The sequence below is a fragment of the Dermacentor silvarum genome, chromosome 4 (assembly GCF_013339745.2).
Source record: "Dermacentor silvarum isolate Dsil-2018 chromosome 4, BIME_Dsil_1.4, whole genome shotgun sequence".
NCBI lineage: Eukaryota > Metazoa > Arthropoda > Arachnida > Ixodida > Ixodidae > Dermacentor > Dermacentor silvarum.
In genome coordinates this window covers 13,021,959-13,034,259 of record NC_051157.2, presented here as the reverse complement: position 1 = coordinate 13,034,259, position 12,301 = coordinate 13,021,959, and the positions used below count along the sequence as shown (strand labels likewise).

The window sequence follows — 12,301 nt, the reverse complement described above, 5'->3', positions numbered from 1 at the left end:
ATTCGCCGCTCAGTTTCCGTTGAAGCAATAGACCGCACGTACCTTCGCCCGCTGCGGCGTATATGCGCTTGCTGCCAGCGTTTTGACAGTCGTTGTCTGCAGTCATTCAGTGTGATCTATTCATGTTTGTTTGTGCGCGCTCACACCACAGTTAGTAATAGTCGGGCCACATTTTCCAACGCACGCTACACATGCAATGCTGCCCGGATCGGCAGTGCAGCGCTACAGGTGTGTCCCTTCGCACGCGCTGCCCACGGGCAGCGCTTCTCATCAACACCACCGTTTCACACGCGCCTTCTCGTGGTCATCGAGTCTCTCTTCATGTCGGTCTACTTACGCCGCAGCACACCTGCTTAGTTAATCAGCTCATGTTTACTACAATTCATATTGCTACCAAAGCCGCTCACCTTACTTCGTATGACATTGCTGTGTTGCTATCGCATCCATTGCTTCGCCTTTTGGGCGAAACTGTGACATTTTTTTTATACATAAAGAAAGGTTATATGGAGGTACCCAGGAAAGGGTTTATAAAATCCTTGTATGCTGACCACGTATGTGTCGCTCTGTTCTGGGTAAAAAAAAACAGTAACTTCCTACATAAAACCTCAGCCTATAATGTCCAGGAGAAGGAAAGATAGGGGCTCTATTTTTGTTAATCACGACCATATAAAACCAGCAGGTAATGAAGTCAAGGAAAGCATAGGGGTAATTGGGTGTGGGTGAAATTTAAATGTAGAACACAATGAAGAAAAGGGGAAATGAAAGGAGACGAAAAGATAACTTGTCGCCGGTGGGGTCTGAACCTACACGACGCAATAGCACATTAGCAACTGCGAATGTTGCTAACACATCTTGCGAACACGTAATGCCAGGTTGTCGGTTTGCTCCCCACCGCCGCAAGATATCTTTTCGTCCACTTTCATTTCTCTTTTCTTCATTATTGTCTGCATTTCAATTTCAACCACATCTAATTATCCCTATGCTTCCCTTGGCTTCATTGCCTGCGGGCTTTATACGGTCGTGATTAACATATAATGTTGGCTCAAATGCATCTCTAAAGCACACCGATCTGTTAATGGGATGGTGAAATGTATATAAGGAACTGTTCGATTTACTTTATTTTATTACATTTAGCCACTCAGTATGTCCGACTGGGTTCTTGGTCAATCCTCCCGAATGTGCATGTCGTCCCACTATGTGCGATTCCTACATAAAATACGAAGCTATAACATCGGCTCACAGATATCTCTAAAGCACACCGATCTGTTCATAGAATGCTTGATTATATTTTATGGATTTCATGATTTGCTTTCTCTCATTTAGCTATTCGATGTGTACCACTGGGTGTCTGCCCGTTCTCTTTCAATCCACCAGAATGGGTATGTCCTACTGTGACACAAGATGTACAGAATTCCTAACTGCTGCTTGGTACGCGTCGCGCTTTACTGAGCGTACACCTGTCATCACAAAATTGTACGCATCACCCTTAGCTTCACAGCATTTATTTATTTTTGCCCTTTTTTATTTCCCTCTCTTTCTAGGTGTGTGCATTTTCTCTTTATCTTTCTGCCTCCCCTTACCCCTTCCTCAGTGCAGGGTAGTAAACTGGATATCTACCTTCCGGTTAACCTCACTGCTTTTCGCATCTCATTTATCTATATCTCTCTCTTTAACAGCTTTACTTAAGTTTCGCTTCACATAGATTCCAACATTGGGGTTAGATCACGTAATTTTTTATCGTCATAACGCTCAGAGACTGCATTTAGCACATTGTTTGCTTAAGTTTGGCAGTGCCCAGTTTAGTGGCCGTTCTTTAGCACTAGCGTACCGCGCGTGTTGGCATAGTACGACATCACTTGTAAGAAACATAGGGGACATGGCTGTTTGGATTCCGTGAAAAAACACCTGTCGTGCTGAGGCCTTACCCGTTCCAAAAGGAAGAAACGCCGCCGGCTTTTCGCCCATCTCGGTGCCGTCAGCATTCAGGAATCGCGTGGGATCATACTTGAACGGCTCCCGCCATTCGACAGGGTCGTTGTGAAGGCTCCATAAATTTGCAACAACCATTGTGCCGGCAGGAACGTGGTACCCGCATATTTCCGTGTCACGGCCTGCACTGTGTTGTAAAGATGCACATAAGCGATAAACAAATATCCGCACCTACTATATAACAATTCACTTGTGAATGTCGTGCGAGGGTAAAGATTGTATAATTTATTTTTGAGCTGAGCGTAGTATATATAGCTTTGACAGGCACGAAAATTGATGTCAACCAATGTAAGCGCGTTGGTTGAACATTTTACGTTGGTCTAGATGCAGTAACGGGAAACGCTTAGGTGGCTTAACGGAACTTGTATCTAACATTATTCTCCGTTGCCTTTTCTCAGCACAAGGTAGCGCAGCGAGCTGACGTGCATCTAGTAGGCTTCTCTCTCGATCGGCATTAGGTGTACCCCCCCCCCCCCCCCCCCCCCACAGCTGGGCTTAAATGCGCATTGTGCGACAACGTTTTGATCGCACAAACCGTTGCAACATACAAGGTGCTAAACGTATTCGCAGCGCCAAATGAAGGCACAAACGACTAACTACAATGTAAAAATGTGGCTCACGAACTACGCTTCACATGCGGATAGCTCAATGTCAGTTTTGCCCTGGAAGCACAATGACGTTTGTCGTCTCTAGCTTATATTGGCGCATTGGGTGTCACCACGAAATATAAGACTCCTATATTCTTAGTGTGCTGTGCAGTTTCTGTTTTGGGCTCAGTAGGATGCCCATGATTTGTAGTGTTCTCTTTTTGTTCGACCTCACTACTGAGCCTGCAAACTGCGATTCGGAACTTTTGGCAGTGTTTTCTTGTTCACCGTCCTCATAGCGTGGCAATGTCTTGAAAGGATTACCGCAAAATAAAGGCGGCTGCTTGGGGAAGGCATCACTCGGGACACCACGTGACATCCTTGCGCTTTCAGACTGTTTCTGTGGGCTGTCCACGTGTGGGCACACATTCAGTGCATCTTTCCTTCCTGCCTCTCTGTTTTTTTGTTTTTTTTTATTATTCCCTGTTACCCTGATCCTGTGTATGGCAGCCAAACAGGTGCGTTTCTGGATAAGATCCCTCCATTTTCTCTCCATTTTATCTAAGCACGTACCGGGTAAGCTAAGCGCGTACCGACGCCGCAACTCTCGTCTCAACGCTATAGAACATTGTTTCCATTGATGTACTTACGCCCTCTGCAGGCCGAGAGGCGCCGTGGTCCTCCAGCGGAGCGCCTCCAGAATGCACGCCATGGTGAACGGTGTGCGACGTCTGTCCTCCCAGGTGGGCGCCGTCTTGCGTCCAATTGCGGAGTCGATTTCGCGCTGCACGCGTACTTGCTGACCGTCAGGGTCGCTGGCCGCTATGTACAGGTTCCACAAGACAGCGCTTCGCACAGTGTTCGTAGCTGCGCTGTAGAAGTTCACTGTACTGCCCACGAGCGTTGACACTGCGATGAAACTTGTATACTCACACACGTAGATCGGTGTGCTTCATGGATGCATTGACTTTTTTTTCTATATTCCCTTTATCGGCTGCGGTATGGCGTCGTGCTGCTGAGCTCAGGGTTGCGGGTTCGATTCCCGCCATGCAAATACGCACTTTGGTACCACGCATTGGGTACACGTGAATGAACAGCAAGGTGCCAAAATTAATCCGGAGACCTCCACGACGGGGTGCCTCATGATCAGATCGTGGTTTTGGCACATGAATATCCATAATTTAATTTAATTTTTCCCTATGTAGGGGCTACAAAGTAACGATGGGCAGTCCATTTGCTTTTTTATAGTCATTTACAACAAGAATGATTTTTTAACATAGCTCAACCGCCAACATTAGAAACGTACGTACTTTTTCTATCGAATGGCAAAGTAGAAACAAAAGATTACAACACTAGAACGCGATTTGGCGCTGTACACTGGTAGAGTATACGCGAGGTTAAGAACTCAGAAAAGTGAGTTAGATGGGATAAAATAGGTATAAAGGAGTATCTGTGAGCTCTGGACCAATTTGGCGTCGCGGATTTAATACTCGATCTGCTGGAATGAACAGAATGAGGAAGACTGGTAGTTTTGAACACATAGCAGGTCAAGTGAAGGGCACCGTGTATATATTCACCTTTAAGTTTCTGGACGAGGCAAGGAAAACAAATCTGTGGTAGAAGACAAATGTTATTTTCTTGCAGAACGTTCTTTTCCGCCCGAGTGAGCTAATTTGTGCTTAGGCGACAAATGTGGGTAGGACAGTCAAAGTATGGTAAAAACGTAACGCCTCACAGCATTCTATGCATCGCGAGCTGGGCTATTTCATTGGCCGCGCGCACGGACGCGCGCACATATATCGTTGCAATCGTTTCACCACATCGCCCCGGCATTGCTGCGCTACGCACGTCATGTTGTGTACGCCCCGTTCTAAACTTTTCCTTCTGGTAACACTCGATCGTACGTATCACAATTTTTAGTATCATTCTGCACTCCGCAACATCTCTTCTTGAATTTTGCACTCAACAATACTTGGGTCTTGTGAGAACTTACGAGTAAAGTGAGAATCTTTCCCTTTGTTTTCTTCTATCTTCCTCAAGTACCCATCTATGAAATCCTTGTCCATATGTTCCGCCTTAGCTGCTCCGCGTTCTTGCACTTCTTTCCTGTAATAGACGACACACAAATTACTCGACTATTCCGTCCTCGTTTCAGATTTGCGAGGTTCTTACATTTGTCTGCTTCAGAAGCTATGTTTGCGGCGCTGGGAATATTTTTTATTATTATTGATTGGGAAAGCAAACTTAAACATAGCGAACATTTCACTACTGCGGTAAGTGTTATCCTACGCGCGCTTGAAACACAACACCCGCCAAAAAAGCATAGTGCTGACATGCCGTCTGTATGGTACCGTTGTGATCGCGATTACCGCAATAGCATGGTGCGGCATTATTATACACGCCATCACGTCAGCTCAGCATGCCTTCTAATAACAAGAGGACGGACTAATTATCGTCACCCTGAGTGCTGTCTGGTCTTTTCCTTCCGCTGCCTCAACGTTGCACTCGTTGAGGCCGCAGCAGGCTACAAGAATGAAGGGACAGGCGACAAACTTTCCGACCTGAGCTAAATTCTTTTTTTTTCTTTTCTTCTTTTAATTTTTTTTACTTGTTTCGGAGCCTTAACATACAAGGCGTACAGGAAATCACGTGCCAGATTCTGAAAAAGTTGCCGTCTGTAGGACCCTGGACAAATCTAGGCGCCACTCCACGCAAAACAAAACTGGCAAATGACAGCTGTCGCATTCCCATTAAAGGTAGTGACGAGAGCAGAATAGCGCAAAAGGCGACACTGACAACGGAGACGAGGCACAAAAGGCGTTAAGCTTCTCGTGATTACTTTGACTTGAAGCTGTCAGTTTGGGCCAGTGTTGTTCTGTAGTCTGATTTTTCTTTCTTTTGTTAGTTCCGCGAAAAGCAATTAACCTGTCGACCAGAAAGACTTCGACTTTGTAAATTAGCTCACCTGATGAATTGCGTCAGTTCTTGCAGGACAGATTTCATTGCGTACAACTGCGTGTTTGGCAGCCGCGTAGCCACAAAGCGAAGGGCAGGTATAAAATCCGTGGGGGAGAAGAAGTGTGCTTCGCGAAGCAACTTGCTCAGCATTCCCTCGACGTAGCGACCCTTTGGATCGCCCAGCTCGTAGCGTTCACCGAAAACCAGAGCTGAGATGTTGTTAGCCACGCTGGAAGCAAGCGGATGGGCCACCAACATGGGCTGCTTCTTGCCTGATGCAAGCACAGCCATAAAGCACTGCACCTCTTCCTGGCATAGGATGAAAGACAAAAGAAATCCTTATCGTTCTTAATCATCATCTGTGCTATAACGCTACAAGTAATATAACAAAGAAATAAGAAATAAAACACCTGCATGAGAAAAAATTCGTGTTTAACTTCAATAGAATTGTTCTGGCAGGAAGATGCAGAAAGAAATTAGGCGTGTAGTTTCCGAAAACTTTCGAAAATCTTGCTCCATAGGCAGCGCGTTGCGTCACATATAGACAACCCAACGGCGCACTCCTTCGCAATACATTGTTTCCCACGTGCATAGCTCAGTCTAGCTCAGCATAGCTCAGCCTATGAATGTTTTTCGTGTGCATAGCTCTGCGCCTTGTCGTTAATGATTTGGAGCCCTATACTCTCCTGCCCCGTAACAGGCCCCGCTTGCCGTATGTACTCAATTCTAAGGTGAACATTTTTTGGGGAATAAATAGCTAAAAACAGCATGCTTGTTAGACTTGATTGCGAAGGCCAGACAGCAATAGTGACAAACTATTGTTGTCATTAAATATTTCTTTTATCCACTAAATTCACACGTCGTTGCGGAGATGTTATTGTGGACACTTTCGAATTCGTCCATCTTGTCGAATTCTTCATCTTGCCATCGCTTATTAGCTGAAAGGGCTGGTACACCGTCGTTGATTGGCTCAAAACGCCAACATGGCGGAATTCGATAACATCGCGAAGTTTGATTACGTCCAGAATAGCACCCCAGATGTAGGAAGTTTGGTAACATTGTGCCAGCTCCGCATGTTCATGGGGTACCATTGTCCGCGAGGCTCTTAGGAAATGTGGTATCAGAAATACCATAGACGGCACATTAAGATTAGATACCCTGAGGCTCGCTTCGCTGTAGCTCGGGTTCAGTAAATATTGTTTTTCCAAGCCAGAACAAATCGCCATAACTCTCTCTCTCTTGCCATGAAATACTTGTGAGTGGAATATGACGGGCAGTGCGTTTATAATTTCTTAAAAGAATCGAAATTGGGTAGGCGCCACAATGGAGCGTTTTTTTTTTCTTTCTCGTGATTAGTAATGTTCCAAGTATTCCATGAATCTTGCACCAGAAATGAAAAATAACCACTTCATTCTAATGTTTTATTTGAAGACAGAGATTAGCGTTTCTTTCACACGTCCAGTGCTATGCATGATGGCCTCATTTCTACGAAATCTACCACCGCTGTAAAACACTCCATAATGTTTAGGTTTCAGTGGAGAAAAGCAAAAAGCAATATCATAATTATTAGTGACATTTGTGCCCTTGCTCCACAACACTTTTTAGAATTTTCCTTATTGATAACACTGAAAGGTTCTATAACTTATTTAATAAAGGCGTTATATGAATGCTAAGTGAGCAAGAGTGAATAATCTGTTCGAGGGGTTGTCTTAAGAAACACGCATTAGGCAAATGATCAAACTAGAAGTAATCCGTGCGTAACTGCAAGAGTCGCAGTGGTCATAGTAGTTATTAACACTATAGGGTTATAATATAAATGAAACACGCCACTATGCCAATCATGATTATACGACTGTATAAGGATGAGGAGGCATTTCGTTTCTCAGAGTGCACACCATACAAGATGAATGTGTAACCTAATACGGGCAATAACTAACGTGCAAATAATAACATATCTGTGATTGGCATGGAGTCTTACACAAAGGTTATTCCTTCTTGTCAAACATACTGTATACGTTATTACGTTCGAAGCTCCCCCTTAGAACTATATACAATGCTAAAATGACAAATCTTACTTGGATATGCTTCTCCATAGACTTCCTTGCAAAACCGAGGTTTCTCAACACGTGAAAGCAGTACCTCCTGTTCACTTGCCATGGTTCTCCGTTAATAGATGCGATACCTTGTGTCAAGCAAAAATGAAAGTAAAATACTTTTAGCAAAGTAAATAGACCGAAGCAAAAGCTAGTTATATGTCGATATCGCCATACCTTCTATTCCAAGGTGGCGAAATACAAAATCGCTGGGCCGATATAGCACGTCTGAATTTGACAGTCCCTCCCTAATGGATGCGAGATCGTTGAGTACCAGCACGTCCTTGCAGCCAAGGCGAAACCTATAAATTTTGCAATGCGTTAACGGCCAGCTTAAGACGTGGCTGTCTCAAGCAAATATCGCTAGTTTCGACTTCAGATGGCGTTAAGTGGCCATATTCTGCTATAAATGGCCGTTTTACAGCGAATGGCTAGCCGATCCGTCCGTCCGTCGCCTGTACGCAGAAACGATCATCATCAGCAATGGCCCGAGCGTCGTCGTCTTCTTCCACAGCTTGCCCCATTTCCGCTCATCATTTCAGCGTAGAATTTCACTTCTCTTGTGTGATCGTAATGAGGCGGCCGCGTTTACGGGGGTATGAGCCATTCATTGTCTTACGTGACGGACAGATTTAATTTTGAAGTAATTTAATTTTGAACAATCGCAAGCGGCAGTGTCACAACGGTGGACTGCGGGCATACTGTCAGTGACGTCGTTTTCTCGGTCGCAGCCGAACGCGTGTGTAACCTCATTAAGAAACACAGACATAACCAATAATTGAGAAATGCTTGAATGAACCGTCGGGATTAAACCAGTGATAAACACCGGGGCCGCAAGTCTCAGCTTCGCTGGTTAACCATCTATACGGACTGCCTGTGTGGCAGTTTTTTTTTTTTTTTTTTTTTTTTGTTCTGCAAGTACTTTCAGAAAAAGAAAGAAAATGCTCGTCTGTAATAGCTCGATAAGGATGGAATATGAGGTCGTTAACAGTGCTTAAGTCAGTGGAGTAGTCACAGCAGTGACGTTCTTGAACAGCCCGCTTCTCAAACTGCTAGAACTGGCATGAAACTATCACATAACTTGCAATCCCTGCCTGTCATTAGCCATCGGCGGGAAATGTTGTTAGATGTAGTATGTCTCGACGTTTGCCGTATTTAGGGATATGTAGGAGGCATACCTGAATATCTTGGCAAATATCTGCAAAAATTCCCCAGCCACGTCGGTTCTCCACCCGAAAAGTAGAAAGTTAGCTATCATGAAAGGGGTCAGGCAAGGAGACACAATCTCTCCAATGCTATTCACTAAATACTTAGAAGAAGTGTTCAAGATCTTAGAGTGGGAAGGTGTAGGAGTGAGGATCAACGGCGAATATCTCAGCAACCTTAGGTTTCCAGGTGACATTGTCTTCTTCAGCAACAATGGGGAGGAATTACAACAAATGATTGAGGAACTTAACCGAGAAAGTGTAAGAGTAGGGTTGAAGATTAATACGCAGAACGCAAAGGTGATGTTTAATAGCTTGGTTTAATAGCGTCTATGGTATTTCTGATACCACATTTCCTAAGAGCCTCGCGGACAATGGTACCCCATGAACATGCGGAGCTGGCACAATGTTACCAAACTTCCTACATCTGGGGTGCTATTCTGCACGTAATCAAACTTCGCGATGTTATCGAATTCCGCCATGTTGGCGTTTTGAGCCAATCAACGACGGTGTACCAGCCCTTTCAGCCTCTAGAGTCGGTAAAGGAGTACGTTTATCTGGGTAAATTACTCACAGAGGACCCTGATCACGAGAGGGAAATTTACAGAAGAATAAAATTGGGTTGGAGTGCATACGGCAGGCATTTCCAAATCCTGACTGGGAGCTTGCCACTGTCATTGAAAAGAAAAGTGTACAATCATTGCATTTTACTGGTGCTAACATATGGGTAAGAAGCTTGGAGGTTAACAAAGAAGCTCGAGAACAAATTATGGACCGCACTAAGAGCGATGGAAAGAAACATGTTAGGCCTAACGTTAAGAGACAGGAAGAGAGCGGTGTGGATCAGAGAGCAAACGGGGATAGGCGGTATTCTAACTGACATTAAGAGAAAAAAATGGAGCTGGACAGGCCATGTAATGCGTAGCATGGATAACCGGTGGACCATTAGAGCTACAGAATGCATACCAAGAGAAAGGGAAGCGCAGTGGAGGACGGCAGAAAGCTAGGTGGGGTGATGAAGTTAGGAAATTTGCAGGCGCAAGTTGGAATCAGCTAGCGCAAGACAAAGATAATTGGAGATCGCACTGAGAGGCTTTCGTCCTCTAGTGGACATAATTATAGGCTGTTGATGATGATGCTGCTACTGCTGATGATGATGATGTGTAAAATAGTACTTGCTGCGGATCGCTATTTTCTGTAAAACACCATCTGTGGGTCTAGGGAGACAACTCGTTATTTTGTCGATGCGTTTCTCGGACACTGCGTCATCTGAGTTTAACTCTGAGGTGCGGTGAGCGCCGAAACACGTATTTCGTGCAGTCTACTAAACCATCTTGTCTCCCACGATTGTTCGATATCACCTTGCCTGTCCTCCTACACTAGTAAAAGGAACCTTCACACACTTCAGAGGATACAAGCCCAAGTTCTAAGGACACGCCTTGGCCTCCCTAAGCCACAATTGCCATAGCGCGTGACCACCAAATAACAATTAACGTTCATTGCGGTCGATGCTCTAAGAGTGCACCTTCAACATGTTGCAAGGATACCCTTTCACCATCTTGCTCGCCTGCCAGCAACTAGGCCACATACGAGCTTTAGCCGTCTCCTGACTACTCACGGAGCATCGCTACCATCGAATTACGTCTCAGCAGCGTGGCCTTCGTTGCCACTGTGGTCTCTGCATTCACCTCGAGTATTCCTTACCATTCCAGGCATCAAGAAGGCAGAAATGCCGTCAGCAGCATTGAAGTAGGCAGAATTTTTGCTACTTCATACACCGATGCAATCATGCACTCCAGTTCAGCAGCTGCAGTATTTGTCCCAGGAAAATCTAGTCATAAAATTCAAGACATCGCACCTGACATCAGCGACTGCTGTCGAACTTGCAGCTCTGCGTGCAGCAATTGAATTGATCGATCAGGAAACGCCTCAGAAATGGTCCATCTTCTGCGATTCCAAAGCAACTCTCCAGAGTTTGCTCTCTGCATTACGCCGTGAACCCCACGAACGACTTGTCGCGGACACACGAGAAATTTACCATCGGGCAGTTGACAAAGGACATGACATCGTATTTCAATGGTACCCAAGTCATTGTGGTAACCTTGCAAACGAGCAAAAAGACGCAGCCGCTCCATCTTCGCATACCAATGCCGGTTGCATCGCTATCCCTATGTCCAGAACAGACGCAGCTGGAAAGCTTCGTGCGCTTGCTCGCGAGCTTACGTTAGCCCAGTGGAATTCGGCAGGCTCTAAGAAACAGCGCTTTTGTTCCCTGGATCCTGATCTGAAGTTCCGCCTTGCACATGGCTTAACCACGATGGGAGGTAACTCTCATTTGTCGCCTATGGCTTGGAGTAGCTTTTACAAATGCGTACTCCTACCTTATCGGAATGACCACAATTGGTGCAGAGTGGGAAGTTTGCGGGTGCAAAGAGACGATAGCGCACCTTCTGTGTGACTGTCGTCGTTTTAGTGCACAGAGAAAAAGCCTCGGCACCGCACTCAACAAGATTGACAACCGTCCCCTAACAGAAGCCAGAATTCTTGGAGCCTGGTCCCAGCCGACGTCGGCACGAACTGCTTTAACAGCGCTAGTGTTATTTTCAAAAGAAACAGGACTCATTTGAAAAACTATAAAATGTGCAAACTGATGCGTTCCTTTTTTATCTTCTCTTGTACTCTAATCTTTCCTGCCCTTACCACATCCCCCGGTGCAGAGTAGCCAACCGGAAACTCAATCTGGCTAACCTCTCGGCCTTTCACCTTTTGTTTTCCTCTTCCTCCTCCTACACGCGTGTCGTTGTCAAAGTCCCTGAATCAGATTGTCAATAAACGTGAACATTTGACTCGGGCTTCAGTGTACAAGTATAAATGTTCATCTCTGATAGCCCATTGAAGTATTTCTGTAACGGCTACTGGCCAGAAACATGCACACAGCTCCACTTCTGTCATAAGAAAGGTTGACTAAGTCTTTTTGTTGTCCTTGAATTCTAAGCGTCCCTCAAATTCTTGTTCCGAATTGTGGTTAGGAATATGTTTTTTTTTTAATTATAAGCGACACAAGTTAGAAGAGTATACCAACACTTACATATGGGAAGCTTTTACTAGGTTGTCACATCTAGTAGAATAAATACTCATATTTTATACGCGGTCATATTGTTTCTGGTGTACTGCAATCCTTACGTTGGCGAGTCATGTTGCTACATTACTTTTAGAAGTGAAAATGTTTCCTGCGATAGATGTCGTGTGGTAGTTACAAGTTGCGCAACGCACACCAAGCAGTGACCTGATTTGGACGAACCCCACTTACTGCAGAGCACGAGGTAACGGGTTCGATTGCCGGCCGCAGTGGTCGCATTGGTGCGAGATGCAATGACATCTATGTTCTTAGGTTTAGTTTTGCTTTAAACGAACCCCAGCTGGTCAAAAATATTCTGGTGCCCTCCACTACGGCGTCACTGCGCATCTT

General features: G+C 45.1%; 1 protein-coding gene across 1 annotated transcript in view; it reads right to left on the bottom strand.

The window, feature by feature from the left end:
• The window catches only part of LOC119448180 (uncharacterized), a 54,969-nt gene that overhangs the window by 3,887 nt on the left and 38,781 nt on the right, over positions 1-12,301 (bottom strand). The window contains exons 13-18 of the mRNA XM_049665135.1: positions 7,805-7,929; positions 7,610-7,716; positions 5,542-5,843; positions 4,570-4,682; positions 3,227-3,485; positions 1,926-2,116 (exon numbers count right to left, since the gene is read on the bottom strand). Of these exons, the coding sequence (XP_049521092.1) occupies positions 1,926-2,116; positions 3,227-3,485; positions 4,570-4,682; positions 5,542-5,843; positions 7,610-7,716; positions 7,805-7,929 (1,097 nt within the window). The remainder of the gene's footprint in view (positions 1-1,925; positions 2,117-3,226; positions 3,486-4,569; positions 4,683-5,541; positions 5,844-7,609; positions 7,717-7,804; positions 7,930-12,301) is intronic.